At 56.8% G+C, this 15,759-nt stretch overlaps 2 protein-coding genes across 2 annotated transcripts in view; both read left to right on the top strand.

The window, feature by feature from the left end:
- GRK3 (G protein-coupled receptor kinase 3) overlaps nt 1-5,451 on the top strand; it is a 59,470-nt gene extending 54,019 nt beyond the window's left edge. Inside the window, exon 20 of the mRNA XM_026060329.1 lies at nt 77-5,451. Coding sequence (XP_025916114.1) covers nt 77-238 — 162 coding nt within the window. The 3' untranslated portion in view covers nt 239-5,451. The remainder of the gene's footprint in view (nt 1-76) is intronic.
- A 5,771-nt stretch (nt 5,452-11,222) lies between these two features.
- The window catches only part of MYO18B (myosin XVIIIB), an 89,290-nt gene continuing 84,753 nt past the window's right edge, over nt 11,223-15,759 (top strand). The window contains exons 1-6 of the mRNA XM_026060271.1: nt 11,223-11,267; nt 12,299-12,454; nt 13,116-13,781; nt 14,028-14,094; nt 14,299-14,411; nt 15,194-15,373. Coding sequence (XP_025916056.1) covers nt 11,223-11,267; nt 12,299-12,454; nt 13,116-13,781; nt 14,028-14,094; nt 14,299-14,411; nt 15,194-15,373 — 1,227 coding nt within the window. The remainder of the gene's footprint in view (nt 11,268-12,298; nt 12,455-13,115; nt 13,782-14,027; nt 14,095-14,298; nt 14,412-15,193; nt 15,374-15,759) is intronic.

Here is a 15,759-nt window from a genome sequence, read left to right as displayed (position 1 = left end):
TTAAAGTGCTATGCAGAAGAGAAGACGGTATTGGCAGTTTATTACAAAGTGCCAAACTACTTTGTATCTCTTTCAGAGTGACCCAGAGTTTGTTCAGTGGAAAAAAGAGCTGACAGAAGCTTTTACTGAGGCACAGAGGTTGCTGCGTCGGGCTCCAAAGTTTCTCAATAAATCTCGCTCAACAGTCGTAGAGCTTTCGAAACCACCCCTCAGCCACAGGAATAGCAATGGTCTGTAGAAGAAATAGAGAACAAAGTTCACGTAGGGAAAGCTACTTTGTGAACATGTTGAGTTTCACAGAATCATTATTATTAATGAATTACTTTGTGCAGTCCTGGAAGCAGGATGTACTTAGGAGAAGAAGAATTAGATGTTTACAGCATGGGATAACGTCAGAACTCGGTACCTGGCGGCTGTGAAGACGGAAACGATGGCAAGTGAGTTCGTACCCCGACAGCGGTGGGAGTTCCCAGACGTGGAGGCTGCATATTGCTCCCATGCATTCCTGCACCCTGGTGGTGTTGAAAAATGGTCCGTTACTCTAGAACTACTGATGGAAGGAAGATACTGTTTTCTCTGCAATACCTTTGTTTGGTTTATACCAAGCCTGGAAACTGAAATGGTTACTGCTGGTTAGGATTTACACTTCTGTTCCTGATATTGACAAATCCCTCAACTCTGGAAGGAGCTGCAGACTTGCCGTGTTGGAGAACATTTAATCTGTCGTGTTGCCATGTTCTTTCCGACCATTACTGCTGACTTTACTATAACCTTTCTCCATACTGCTGATAATCAACAGTGTGACTCTTATGCACTTCAAAGTACTGAATTCTAACTGTCCTGTGGTTTAAATGTTATTGCTACTTCATGGAAACATTGAAGTCAAATTATTCACTTGGTTTGTTGTACTCACTAATAGTAGCTACCACCGTTTTGCTTCTTCTACGTATATGCAGTACTATAACTGACACAATAGAGTAATAATTGGTGAAGAGGAATTTATGGTAGCTTCATCTAGTGCTCTGTTGTATACATTGACTATTTTAGCACAGTTTTTAAAGAGCAGATTCCTTTTGACAAGTTTACAGTGAATATAAAGACAGTTCTTTTCCATTTCAGGTCAACTGCACTTTTTAAAAATTAAAAAGAAGTTATTCAAATCCAATGCATTCTAGTGCATGTACTGGGTTAAAATGTATGGGTACCTTGGTACGTATTCTGGATCACTCTTCAGTTACGGGACTTGTGGATCCTTCTCTGTTTTACACAAAAACGTAAGCAAGTGTGTTCTCATAGCATAAATATCCCCAACTTTCATGGTAGCCAAGCTCAGAAGAGTCACGTGTACATCGCAGGGCTTGGCTTGCAGAAGGATTTTTAATTTTCTTTTCTAGAGAATTCAAAATGTCCACATTGAAAACAGTCGGAGAATACTGAGAATGGAGCTGACAGAATGAGCTGATCAAATGCCAGAGCTACATTAGTTTTACTTAAGACATCAGTCATGTCATGTTGAAACTGTTATTTTGCAAAAGTAAAGATATAATCTCTAATTGTTAGACACCTTTAAGCATGTCAAGTCAGCCTTTCCCTGGCTGTTGTGATTTTTTTATGAGAGAGAGAAGTCAGGGCTGAATTTAAGYGTTCTTCTGATTCTGTAAACCCCTTAAGAACATTTTCTGCCCAGTTACAGTGGTACAACTCTCATAGACCCTCAATATAGTGGGAATTGCGTCTCTGTAAATGGGAGCAGAAGTTACACCAACACCTATGCTGTTTGCCTCTTGTGCACAGTTTATGTCCAGCTTGTGTTGCTAGCAGATCACCAGAGAGCTTCAGACCTGTTTCCTTCAAAATATAAATTGGCAAAAATACAGGATTTATTTCAGAAATATTTGCTTATCTTGAACACACTTGTGATAAAATCAGATGTATTTGCTTCTAGAAGTGGGACTGGCCAAACTCTTTGCATAGCGTGTGCTTCGACAACTGTGCAAACTCTTTGTTATAATCTGGCGTAGCATAAAAGGAAAAATGCATTTTAGAAAATACCTCGTGTCTGTCAGATAATATTTTTAATGATATTCCCCATTTATTTTTTTAATTACTTTTTATAAAGAGTACCAAGCTATGAGTCCTTCTCACTGGTAAGTGATGTTTAGTGTCTAAGCATCCTCTGTAAGGAGTAGTTGTGGTATTTACTGAAGTTTGGAATAGAAAATGTCTCATTTTATTGGCACTGACTGTGTATTGGATATTTTAAAGTTTTTACTACAATACCATGCAATGCTCTTATTTTTCATGTTGATTTGAAAAGAAAACTCAGATTATGATAAAATCCACTCTTAGTTCTCATGTAACTTGTTATTTTGCTCATGTTTTCTGAATTCAATATCTACTCCATATTTCTCTTTTAATTATTTTCCRTAGCTGCTTTTTAGATAAAATCATTTGGGAACAGTTGCTGGGTTTCTGACGCAACATGCCGTAGGTTCTGGGTTGCTGCTATCTGTGAGTAGGGGAGAGAGATGTCTGCTGTTGAGAAACTGTGCCTCTAAACCACAGATTTCATATGAAACCAAGGCTGTGTATTGACTTACAGAAGTGTGTTTGCTCAGAAGTGTAACAGAGTTGGGATGGCCTTAGAACATGTGCATTATTTTGTCCTTTATTGCCTCATTTATTTAAGTGGCGATGTGCAACTCTGGCCGCGGAGCTGTGCCGTCAGTCAGCTCTCTGCGGGAAGGGGTCAGGCGGCAGTGGACTAGTAAAAGAAATGTAACGTCTGTTTTTCTTTAAGTCTGCCTTAAGACAATTTATAAAAAGTTTCATATTTGTGACACGTACAACTATGCTTTTGTGWGAGAGAGAGAGAGAGAAAGAGAGAGAGAGGAGGGTTACCTTAGCAAAAACCTCAGGTACACGTTGGTAAAACTACTTTCCCAGTAACAAGTGGATTTCTGTGTGAAAAGAATTGGATCTTCTGATGTAGAGAGAGCTTTGAAATTCAGCCATTCAAAACAGAATATTTGATACTGCTTTTAACTGGTAGTTCCTATTTTAGATACCAAATTCTGTAAAGGTTTTTTTTTTTTTTCTTGGACAAACATTATTTTTCATGAGGGTCGTGAGCCTCGTGAGGCCTTTTATGTATTTTTACCACATTCATGTTCTATGTTTTTGTTAGACTTTCAGGAAGATAAAAACAAAAGAAATTAGAGCTTCAAGCAGTTTTTTAAACAAGTTAATCTGAAAGTCCTTTTAAAAATTTCAGCTGTAATGAAGATTGAAGCATGTAGGGAGATTGTCCCTTATATTTTGAAATATAAGAAGGACATTCCAGATGGGGTCGTGTTAAACGCCGCTCTGACATAACCCATGTTCCTTCAGAGTCGCAGGGGTTATTTCCTAACCATTCTTCGGCTCCAACATTACAGCTGATAAACGTGGTAGGACCAGATTCGAGAATGTAAGTGCACGAATTACATGATTGTAATAAGATGTGTGATTTTTGGAGGATCTGGACTTACAGGGCTTCGTAGTGACTTTTGGAAGAGCTGCAGCTCCGTTTGGTTTGCTTTTCCTCCTTTTGCCTGCTGTGAGGTCGGTGGCGTTTTTGATACGCGGGAGTTACTGTGAGTTAATGCCATGCTTCAAGGCAGGGATACAGCAAAATCTCACCAAAATCGGGGAGACTTTTCTGAATTGAAATACAGGTGTAGAAAAGGCAAAGCCCCAGTTATTCATACTGCCGGCAAGGCTGTAGCTGGGGCGCGTGGTCGCTGCGGTGCAGCGGTCCCTGGGTGCTGCGCGTGGGCTGCGATGTCCCGTCACTGCAGGCATAAATTAGGCACGTTTTATTATTTAAATCCATTCAGTACTTTTGTTGCAAATCTGTGAAACTGGTAAAGGAACATTAGTTAATGTTTCTTCAAATCCTTCCTCTAACTGCGGGCTATTCAATTTTCTAAATTGAAAGGCTTCTTCATCTAAGCGTGCTCTACCTTTATGCCGCTGTCCCTGGTCCAGGAAGATCTAAGGCTACAGTTTTATATGCGACTTCTCATAATACTGCTTTGAGATAAGTCCTGTTGTTGTAAATATGGAGCCGATGCCACTTCCATTGACGTTACTGGTGTGACACCACCCTGCTAGACTACAAAACCAGGCTCTGAGCATGCTGACTAGAGTCGGATGGTGAACGGGGAGATCGGGCACGTATGGACACTGCTGTGCCCCCCCGTGCGAGCATGACTCCGCGCACGGATCCATGCAATATACCTCAATTTAGTCAGGTTCAAATTTTCTTTAATTTCAACAGCTCTCCTTTAGAGAAGTGGCAGAAGTTTTGCTTCTCTCTCTTTTACTGGAAAAAAAAGTAAATAGGATCATGAGATTGGTTTTGTTTAATATAAATGCAGGTGTTTGCAGTCCAGTGAGTAGATAATAGGAAATATTGTGTATTTGGTGCTAAAAAATGTTTTATCTAAGTTATGATCCTGTAAAAATGGATGCTGTTGATGTCCAAAAGAACTGCTTCAGGCGTTGATCCTGTACTGCTGGAGTCAACGGGAGCGTTGCCATCAACGCTCAAGCCCCGTATGCATACGATTACTCGTGTACTGATGTTTTTAGGTTTACAGTCTCAGATGATAGAAAATTTGCTCGTGAGAAGTGAGATACCTGGAGCTCTGAGTGTGTTGCTCTTTTCCTGGCAGCTGATCAGTTTAAGTACTAAATTCTTCTTCAATTCTTCTACTTGCATACTTACGTACTGTAGATGTTCACAAATCACATACTTATTTTACTGTTCCCCACACAGCAGATGTCAATGATGCAGTTACTTTAACTATGAAATGTTCACACTCTAAATATATATGGAGGAAAGACTATTTTGAACTGTACAGTAGAAAGTAAATACTACTAGTTGTGTTGATTAATATAAGAAATGAGTCAATTCTACAAATTAAAAAACTGAAAAACATATTTTGAAAAAGCATAGTATTAATTTTAATATTGTAAAAAATGGAAAAATAGCTAAAATATACAGAGAACATATGTATATCCAAACGTCTGAGGAATTTCAAGATGATCTACTTCTGTTTTCTGTTCATTTCTATTCCATGGTGTACATATTGTGTGGACTGAACATTGGCTGTTTTAATACAATTGTTAAATTGTATTTTTATTTTGTGTTAAACTAATCATCACAGACTCAGCTTTATTTTGTTTATGTAAAGGTTGCTATGCTATGTAGGTATAAAACCAAGAATTCTATTTTAACAAAAAAAAACATTTTATATTATTTATTAAATACGTTTCTCCAACTTCTGACATTCCATAGAATTTCTGCTCCTTATATGTATAGCTTGTTTGAAGGAATGGCAGTTCCTTTCAAATAGGATCAGTCAGCTTTATTCTGTTTTTCATAATAAAGTCGAACTAATTTCAGTCAGTCTGTCCAGTTTACCATTTTATTATAAGCACATTGACTTTAATGCATTGTTAAGACCATCTCTAAGTGCAATGGCTTATGAATGCAGAAACATCTGAAAAGTTATTGCAAGTAAAACCCACTGTTTGGCTGATACTTCTAAATTTCCCATTTAGTCCTCAGCATTCCAGCGAATGAGGTTTTATTAACAAGAAAATGGTCTCCGAGTCTGTGCTGGATGACCTTAAACTGGGGCGAGGAAGAGTCAGCTCAGATATTTTTAAAAAAAGCTCTGTAGTTCCAAGGATAAGGAAATAACGGAGCAGATTTGCCTCGAGAGGCTGCAGTTTCCCACACCGGAGTAGAGCAGGTGAACGAGAGTCTGGAGCGGTTTAGGGAGAGCTCGTTCCGCTCCGGGGCAGAGCCTGGGGCTGGCGCCGCTGAGCACAACTGGGCATTTCCACGGGAAATGATCTTTGCCGTTTTGGACTCATTTTTCACAGAAAGATGAATAGTCCTTAAAAATAAAAATTAGAGCTTGTGAAGACAGGAGGGTTGTCCTGCAGGGAATATCTGGGATCATCTCACCGGCTTTAGATATCCGGCAGCCAGGTTGGACGGAGCTCGTCCCACTCCTTCCCCCGCGGTTAAGGAGGGGGAAGAGGCACCTCCGCCCCCTCGGGCAGCGATTCCCGTCCAAACGCGGGTGGGATTCCTGTCCGAAACGTCTCTTCCTCTAAACTGGCTGAACCCTTGGAAATGGTGGCACAAGCCGGTGGTGCCCCGGGGCGAGTGGCCGGCTCGGCCAGGAGCCACCCGGGCTGTGGGTTCGGCCCGCCGCCGTCCTCCCGGGAGCGGGGCCGCAGCGCCCGGTGCCCATCTGTCCTCGGCACRCTGCGCTTAGCCTGCGCCCCGAAACGCCTTTGCTGGCGTGCTCGCTGCYGCCAGGCAGGTCTGGAGATGACACACAGACCTCCTGCCCCAGCAAAGTGCAGAAATAGCGTTAAGTGCATCGGATAACTCATTTGCTAAAAATAAACCCAGCGCTAATCACGGCCTCCGCAATGGGAGGAATACGTCAAAGCGCTGCGGCGCGGGCTGCCGACGTCCCCCTGCCGCGGAGCCGGGGCCGGCGCTCAGGATTCTCTGCGCGGCATCCGCGCGGTGCAGCGTTGTTTGTGCCGGCGAAGCCGCCGGCGCGGTGCTCGCAGCAGCCCGGGCCGCCCGGCGGGAGGACGGCGCCTTGCCTTTCCCCGTGGCCGTCCCTACCCTGCTTTCCGTTTCCCCGCTCTTGCGCTCGCCTCGCTGCGGTTTGCTGCTGCGGTGGAAGCCGAGCGGTAGCGTTGGCCCCTTCTGCCCAAGAGCAGCCGGAGAGGCAGAGGCGAGACCAACACGAACCGGTGCCGTTGGGAGCGGGCGGAGAGTCACTGGCACCAATTGGCCGTGATTTGGGCAGTGCTGATTCCAGTGTCGCTAAACCAACTTCCCTGGCGCGAAACGCAACGAGCGGGTTTGGTGCCTGGAACTAGGGTTTGCTCGATTGCTCGCTGTCTTGCTGGGCGCAGGCAGGAGGCAGGAGGCAGGTGCAGGCAGCGGCTTGGGGCCCCTGGCTCCGCCAGGTGTCTCCTCGTTCAGGAACAGGAGAGGTTGACGGGCAGCTAACATGGAGAGGGACAGATTAAAAAAAAAAAAAAGAGTCTGAAAAACAGAATAAAGTAAGAAAAAAAAAGGAAAGGCGTATTAAGGAGAACTGTTATAGAGAAAAAAAAAGGTCCTTCAAAAAAAAAAAAAAAAAAAAAAAAATTGGAGGAGCAGATTCACATGAATAACTACTAGTGATTTTAAAAATATATATATTGAAAGAGAACCTGTTTTCAATGTGTAATTTAATGGTAAGAAAAGCCAGTATCTGTAAATAACTTTAGATATTGTATCTATGAGAATCACTATTTGTTTTATGTACTTTGCTCTTTTCATATTTATTGTGCAGAAGAGGGGTTTGTTCCTTGCCGATATATACTCCTGCACGTTGGAGGTAGTACTTTTCACAGAGACTATGTTCCGAGTTTACAGTCCTCAGCAATTTGTGATGTGCCACACTTAGTTAATTCTGCCATTATTTTTTTAAAGAATTCTTTTGGAAGAGCTAAGCTGCTTCTGTGTGTTGGTCAACTGCTCTCGTACAAAGAGAATTCCAATAAAAAAAGTCATTTGCGTGTGCGATGCCGTTTGGTTCTTTCCAGCCTCCCGTCCCCGCCGCCCCTTTGCAATAGCTGCGCCGGCGCCCGGCCCTCCGGTGTGGCGGCCGCCCGGGGCGGGACAGGTAAGGCGAACGAAGGCGGTCCCGGTTCTTCTAGACAAACGTTTTTTGGGCGGAAAAAGATGGAAGAGCTTAGGAAGCAAAAACTCTGCGGTGGGAACCTGTGACGAAAAGCGTGCGACTGAAGTTAAGTGAAGTTTCCTTCTGCTCCCGGCTCCCGCGGGATTCCCTCGTCCCCTGCCCGCTGCAGGGCACTGGTAAGTCGGGTCCCTTGCCGGCACCGCTGTCACCGCCGTGGCCTCGAGAAGGGTCCTGGGGCTGGGCCGGGGGCCGCTGGGGAGGAGAGGGACCGACCTGGGTCTGCTGCTGTCACCTCCGCTTGCCCACCGGCGTGGGGATCGGTCCAGATGGGGGATGCCCCTGCTCAGGCGCTGCTGCAGGGCGCCTGGTGCAGGTCAGCGCTGCTGCATGCCGGCCGGGGGGAGCTGGGGGATGCTGTCCTGGAGAGCGGCGGAAATGCCACAGCGGATGCAATGAGCCCTCTGCAGCCTCTGGCTTTGTCCTGGGGCTGCAGCACGGCCCGAGCTGCCGGAGCAACTGTCTGCAGCCGCGTCCGCGTGGGGTCTGCATGGCTGCTGAGGGTCTGCTGAGCACCAGTGCTGCATCCTCATGGCCCGGGCCTGGGGGCTGCAGCATTAACTCCTCCCGGGGCTGGGAGGCAGCCTGAGCCCTCTAGCGGGAAAGGCTTCCCTCGGCTCCCCCGGGGCGCGCAGGCAGCGCGGGCACCAGGGTGCCGCCGGAGCCGGGCCGGCACGTGGGGGCTCGGGCCCTTTTCCAGCTCTGCCCGGCTCGGTGGGTCACCCCCGTCTCCGCGCGCCGTGAACGCACGCCCTCCCCTTGTCTTTTTTGCAGGTGCAAAGTGCAAATGCGCGTCCTCGCCCCGTTCTCCTCCAGCGCAAAGGGGATGTATTTTTATCAGGTGTCGGTGAGATGCTTTGAGTAACTGTCAGTCCCATATTAGGTAACTCCAGCCTAATATTCCTATCTCCTTTCAAACAGAGCCTATCGAACCGTGGCGCCGACGTCCCGGGAGCGCCGGAGGCTCTTTGCAGAGGGATCTTGCGCGGCAGCGGGTAGGTTTCATTCTTGCCCTTGTGCTTGGCCGAATCCAACACCCCGTCGCCCCGGTTTGGCACTGCCYGCGTGCTGGGCCGGAAACCTGCAAGCAGTTCCCAGTGCCGGTGCTGCCCGCGCAGGGAAATGCGAAAAGCCAGGGAGCCCCCCGACACCTTGGCTGAGCGGCTCTTGCAGGCAAACGCAATTTTCTTTAAAAACCGTTACGGAGGGGCCGAAAGGAGCCGCCGGCTGCAGGGCTGGCGCGGGGGCTCCTCCCTCCGTCCCGGCTGCGCCCGGGGCTGCTGCCCGCGCTGGCGTCGGAGCCGAGGTGACTGCTTCTTTCCATGGAGGGAGGCTATTTCGGGCGCTGCTCTCAGGTCACTTCCCCGGCTCGGCGGCTGATCTCACGGCCGCGCGGGGGGCTGTCGGGGGCGGCCCCAGGGTCCCCTCTTGCAGCAGGGCTGGCTCTTGTGACCCCCCAGCGCTTCCCACCCGCTTTTGCACCGGGCTCGGGGTCGCCCTGGGCTCAGACATCCCTGGGGCTCTGAAGCCGCCCGCGCGGGAACGGCTCGCGATCCCAGCACGGCCCCTTGGGGGGCTGCAGCGGGATGCAGCAAGCAGCCCCCGTCCTCGCTCTTCTCTTGCCGCAGCGTCTCTAAGCGCAGACCTGGGGCTGCCCTGAGGAAGAGCGCGGGTGGATGAAGCTGGGGGAGGCCACGCAGCCCGTGCACGCGGGATGCACGACGGGGACGGGCAGCGGCAGCGCCGGGGGGTGCAAGCGTGCGTGAGCAAGCCGAGCCGGGCCGGGGCGGCAGGCGAGGCCCCGGCGCGCACCAGCCCCCTCCCTCGCCGAGGCCCCGCGCCGCCGGCCGCCTCGTGGGGCCGCGGGTATTTTTAGCGGTGACATGTGTCGCCCCAGCTGCCGCCGCGGCAGGGGAGGGGAAGGAGGGGAGGGCGCTCGGCCGCCTTCTCTGCCTCGCTGCCGCCGCCGTCCCTGCTCCGGAGGGTCCCGTCGCCGGCGCCCAGCCGCGGGTGCTGACCCCTGCGCCCGCACAGGTACCCGCCTGCACGCTGTGGGCATCCCCGCGGGGTCCCCACAGGCCTTTTTGGGTGTGATCGCGGCCGGGCCGGGGGCTCCTCGGCCACGAGGGCTATTTTTAGGCGGGAGTGAAGGGCTCCGGGAGCAGCCCTGGCTTTGCGGGCTGCTCCCAGCGGCCGGGTTCTCTCCACTGGGCAGAGCCGCGAGGGAGGGCTGGCGCGTGCTGTGCTGGGGTCGGGAGCTGCCGGTGCCTCCGTCGCTCCCGGGGAGCGAGGGGCCGGCTGGCAGCGGCAGGACGGGCTTTCCCAGGTCCGGCCCACGAACCCACTGGCGCTGCGCCCCTCTGCACCCTCCCTGGGTGCTGGGCGGGCGGATCGATGCCTGGAGCACCGGGAGACCCGGCTCTGCTCCGGGAGCGCCGTCGAGGCATGGCCCCCTCCGTGCCTCAGTTTCCCCACATGTAAAACGGGGCTGACGATCCAGCCTGCCTCYGTCCCGAGCTCTGCGGCTGGCAGCAGCAGCTCGAGGGCAGGGGTTCAGGTGCCGGCAGGGCTCCGCGGCCCCCGGATCTGAGCTGCCCACTGTGGCCGCACTGCCCGGGGCTGGCAGACCCCAGTCGGGGGGCCCCGGGCACCAGCAGGGCCAGGCAGAGCCAGGGCACGCGACACCCGGGGCCTTCGCCCAAGAAGGCAAGTGACATTCATCAGCTGGGGCCCCGGGGGCCGTTCCCGGCGGTCCTGCCCTTTACTGTACATGGAAATACCCTTCGCTTCGCTGCCGCGGTACCAGGCCAAAGCGACGGCTGCGCGGCGGCAGGGAGCGATGAGCCCTGACCCGCTCGGTGCATGAATGATCTGCACAGGTGAAGCCTGGAGCAGCCCTGAGCGGGGCACCGCAGGGCTCCCGCGGCGGCACCTCCCCCCGGCTCCCCGCCRAGGGCTGCCGGCTCCCACGAGCCTGGAGCTGAGACCCCCCGGCACCGGCTGCGTGGGGCCGGTGGCTGCCGCGCCGTCCCCTCCCTGGTGCTGTAAAACGACCCGTCCGGCTGCCGCCCTGCCGCTGGCGATGAGCTCGGCGTGTCGAGACGTGGCTGTGCCGCGCCGGCCCCGAGGACTGCAGGACCCAGGAGGAGCTATGTGCTGCATCCGCAGGGATCGGCGCCGGCACGGCATTCGGGCTGGGCACTGCCGGCCGGTGCAGCAGCAGCCCCTGTCCCCCGCGCCCGACTCACTAATGCTGTCCTCTCTCTTCTCTCCCGCTCTCCGGACCCGTGCGCCCGTGCCTGGCGCGCTCCCGCGTCTCCCTCGCCTCCGTAAAGCGTCCCTCGTGCCGCCCCGAGGCGCCGCCGTCCCGCGCCRCTGCCCGCCGCCGGCATGGCCATCTCCTCGCGCCTGGCGCTCTGGGAGCAGAAGGGAAGTGTCTGTCGGTGCCGCCATGGGGCCAGGCTTGTGCTGCCCGCCGGCTCGGCATCGCCTGCCTGCCCCGTGCACCCCTGCCGCTGCTTGCCAGCTGCCTGGCTCTGGGGCACAGCGGGGCCCTTCTGGTCCCGTTTTTGGCTTTTGAGCAATTTCTCCGCTCTTCGCGGCATGCAAAGGGTCGGTCCCTGCTGCTGGGGTCGGTCCCTGTATGGTGGCACGTCAGGAAGGCAAACGACCTGGAAAGCACCTTGCAGGGCAATTTGGGKGGATCAAGCTCCACGGCCCGGAGGAAGGAGGGAAGAGGGGCCGTGAGCGCCCTGCGTCTTTTCTGGGACACGGCCCAGGGCCTGCGCCTCCCCAGCCCTTGGCAGCGCCCGCACACGGCTCGGAGCAAAGGCACGAGCAGCTCCCCAACCGGCTGCAGCGGCCGGTTCCTCCCGCTCCCTGGGGCGGCCGGGCCCACGCTGCGGCCCCACGGGAYGCTGCCGGGCGCGGGGAGGCCCCCGAGCGTGGTGTTCCTCCGGCAAGCTGCAGGGAGCTGGCGGCACCGCGGCACCCTGCGGGAGCTTTCAGGAGCCGTCCATGCTCCTCCGTGGGGCGGTTTTTCTTAATGCTTTTCCTTCTGCTCGTGGAGGCATCCTCGTACCAGCCTGGTCACTGCGATAGCCGGCACTGGAGCAGCCCGATGCTTGCTAGCGAGCTGCTGGGAGCGCGGCCGGGGCTCTTCCCACCTGCAGCACCCACCTGCGCTGCCCTTGCTCCCGCTGCGCCGGCGCAGGGCTGGCGGTGCTCGGCACTGGCTCCGGCACGCTGCAGCTTCAACGCCGAGGACGGCGAAGCCTCTACGCRTGCTGGCCTTGCCGTCCCACCTGGCGCGTGGCAGAGCTCGGGCCTCGGCAGGGGCGCGGGGGCTCAGCCCTGGGGCGCGTGCTGCCGGCAGCTCCGCAGGGCTCGTTCCGCGGGGGTCTGCCTGGGCCGCGGCAGCATCCCCCGTCCTGCCCCTGTAACGCGACCTCTGCTCCTGCAAACAGATCCGGGAAGAGGACCGGAGCCCGCCCCCGTCCTCCCCCCCGCTGCTTTTCTCTGTCATTCCCGGAGGGTTCATCAAGCAGCTCGTCCGGGAGACAGAGAAGGAATCCAAGGAGGCAAAACTGAAAAAGAAAACTAAGGAGCCTGTGAAAGAGGACGTAAGTAGCAAACGAACCATGCCTGAGCTCTGCGCTACTGTACGTGGCGTTCGTGCGCCTGGGGCCGTCTGGACGGCGTGGGCGGCTGCAGCTCCGGCTCGAGGCGTCACTGCCTGGGCACCGGCAAAGCCCCTGCTTTCGCGTGGGATGTCCCCGGTGTCCCCTGCTCCTTGCACCAGGGCCGTGCCTGTGCCCTGAGCGTGCTAACCCGAACGCCCCACGGGTGCGACGGGCCGGCAGCAGGGCAGGGAGGCCAGAGCAGCGCTTTGCACCGGCTGGGTTAGAGCTAGAGGAGCGTGTCTGCAGCACGTTGCAYGCTGCAACAAACTCCAGGCCCCTCCGCCGACCCGGTGAGCTGCCAGGCTTAAACGCTTGGGAGCTCCTGACTTCATTAGCAGTTTGCCATTCTTGATTTGCTTAATTGCAAGGCCAGTAATTAAGCAGAGTGAAATGTTCCCCGGTTTGCTTTATTGGACAAGCGAGGTGAGTGCGTGGGGCTTCCCCGGTCACGGCACCGGGGCAGCGAACGCGGCGGGAGGGCGATGCGCACGGCGTCCCCACGGCCGGGTCCGGGTCCCTGGGCGGCCTCCCCCGGTCCGCGGTGCCGCAGCCTGCCGCGCGCTCCTCTGCCGGGCTGAGGTCCCTCCGCTGTGCTCGGCAGCCTCCGGGGCCGGACGGCACGGCYGGCGACGGGGCCGCCCCGCGTGCCGAGAGCGGCGCGCGGAGCGCGGGGCAGCTCCTGCAGAACGGCCCCAGCGGAGAGAAGCAGGGAGGTGACACCGCAACCCAGGTCCTGCCACCGGCCAAGCGGGCCGCCCCGAGGACCGTTCCCAGCAAAGCCGCGACCCCCGAGCCGGCAGAGACCCCCCGGCCAGAGGCGCCCGAGGCGGCGGAGCCCCTCTGCGCCCGGAGGAGCCCCGAGGGTCCCCGCGCGGGGGGCAGCCCCCCGGCGCCCAGCCAGGCRCCTCCGCGCTCCAGCCGGGGCCCGGCGAGGGTGGGAGACGCGCCCAAGAGAAAAGGCCCCGAAAGCGCCAAGAAGGAGAAGGCGGCACCCAGGAGCCGCGAGGAGCCCCCRGAGAAGGGCAAGAGGGAGCCGGGGCCAGCCAAGAAGGAACCAGAGAAGATGAAGAAAGAAGTGGGAGGAGGCAAGAAAGAGCCAGGGGACGTCAAAGAGCCCGGAAAAGTGAAGAACGAGGCACAGGGCTCCAAGGGGGAGCCCGGAGGGATCCAGGAGAAGCCGGGAGCTGTGGCAAAGGAGGCGGGGAAGGTTAAGGAAGAGCCTGGAGAAAGGCAAGAGGAGCCTGGAGAAAGCACAGACCAGGAGCAGGTAAGGGTGACCGCAGAAGCGCCCTGCTGCTCTCTCGCGTGGGCATTGATGTATTTTTTCCAGYGTCGTGCAGCATTTCACACCTGCACGGCCTCACCCGGCGTTTCTGGGCTGGTTTTGCGGCCAGGGCAGGCTCAGAGGGGCAGAGCAAGGGGCATTCGGGTGGCTGGAGACGTTTCTGTAGCCAGGTGTTTTTCCAGACCGTGGCATCGGGCTCTGCCCGGCTCCGCTCTGCTCTCTCCGCAGGCTCCGAGGGATGCGTGGTACGAAGCCGAGAAAGTCTGGCTCGTCCAGCAGGATGGATTTACGCTCGGTAACTTCCCATCCTCYATCTTTGCTTTCCGGTGCCTGGGAYAAGGGGCRTCTTAGTGGGATRTCAGGCTGCTGCAAGGCTGAAACGCTGGGAATTGCTGGGCTTGTATCCGCACGAGCCGGGAGCCTCCCCGCCAGCCCAGGCCAAGCGCGGGAGCGGGGGCCGCGGCGCCTGAACCGGGGCTCACCGGCACTTCCCCGGCAGCCACGCAGCTGAAGCCGGACGTGGGGACGCCCGAGCTGCCGGCCGGCCGGGTGAGAGTCCGCTTGGAGGCGGACAGCAGCGTCACCGAGGTGGACGAGGACAGCGTGCACCGGGTGAGCGCCCGGCCCCGCTCCGGCCTCCYCTGCCGAGAGCCGCCCGGCCCCGGAGAGGGGAGCGCGGGTCTGGGGGCCTGGGGCAGGTTGTGGAGCGCAGGGCAGCCCCCGAGAAGCCGGGGGTCTGTGGGGCATGGGGCAGCCCCTGAGGAGCCGGGGGGCTGCGGGTGTCCAAGGGGCCGGGGGGGGTGTCTGTGGGGTGCGGGGCAGCCCCCAAGGAGCCAGGGGGCCAGGAGGGGTCTTGGGGCGTGGGATAGCCCCTGAGGAGCCGGGGGGCTGTGGGGGTCTATGGGGCACGGGATAGCCCCCAAGGAGCCAGGGGTCTGTGGGGCACAGTGCAACCCCTGAGGGGCTGGGGGTGTCTGTGGGGTGCGGTGCAGCCCCTAAGGAAATGGGGGTCCGTGGGTCTCGGGGCAGCCCTAGAGGAGCTGGGGAGTTGGGGTGGTCCATGGGGCGCGGGGCAGCTCTCAAGGGGCCGGGGGCATCTGTGGGGCTCTGGGCAGCCTCTGAGGAGCTGGGGGGCCAGGGGGGTCTGTGGGGTGCAGGGCAGCCCCCAAGGAGCCAGGGGGGTCTGTGCGGTGTGGGGCAGCCCCTAAGCAACCCGGGGTGTCTGTGGGGTGCAGGGCAGCCCCCAAGGAGCCAGGGGGGTCTGTGCGGTGCGGGGCAGCCCCTGAGGAGCCGGGGGGCCAGGGAGGTCCATGGGGCAGCCCCCGAGCAGCCAGGCAGCCCCCCGGGGGGGGGTGGGCAGCTCTTGTAAGGCGGCCTCCTGCTCTGCCCCACAGACCAACCCCCCCAGCCTGGACTACGCGGAGGACCTGGCCGCCCTGACCAGCCTCAACGAGTCCAGCGCCATTAACACGCTGCAGCACCGCTACGGCGCCCAGCTGCGCTGCACCTACGCCGGGCCCAGCCTGGTGGCCATCCGGGCCGGCGGCCCCGCTCCCGGTGGCCCCTCGGCCAAGGTGAGGGGCGGCATCGGGGCTGCCCGGCGTCCCCCCGGGCGCGAGGCCGAGGGAGCCCGGCCAGGCCTCGCCGCCGTGGGCCTGTGTGTGTGGCCTGCACCAGGCCCCGCGGCCATGGCGGGCRGCGCGTCGCCGGCCTCCCCCGGCCAGGATGGCCGCGGAGGGCTCCTCGGCGCTGCCGGTGCCGGCAGGTGGCACCCTGCGACTGTCACAGCAGCCGGGGACACCGGCGGCGGGGGACGCCGCTGGCCGGGGGCGCTGGGCGAAGCCGAGCTGCCRTCCCCCTCGGTCCCTGGGGCAGAGCCGCGTTTCGCCCCGCTGAGACGCGTTTTCAGTGTTTCGCCCATAAAAAGCCCTCGTGGGGGTGTTGGGGTGCGCGGGGGGGG

Source organism: Apteryx rowi, unplaced genomic scaffold, assembly GCF_003343035.1.
Source record: "Apteryx rowi isolate R43461 unplaced genomic scaffold, aptRow1 scaffold_168, whole genome shotgun sequence".
Lineage (NCBI taxonomy): Eukaryota > Metazoa > Chordata > Aves > Apterygiformes > Apterygidae > Apteryx > Apteryx rowi.
This window is presented reverse-complemented; position numbering and strand designations above follow the sequence as displayed.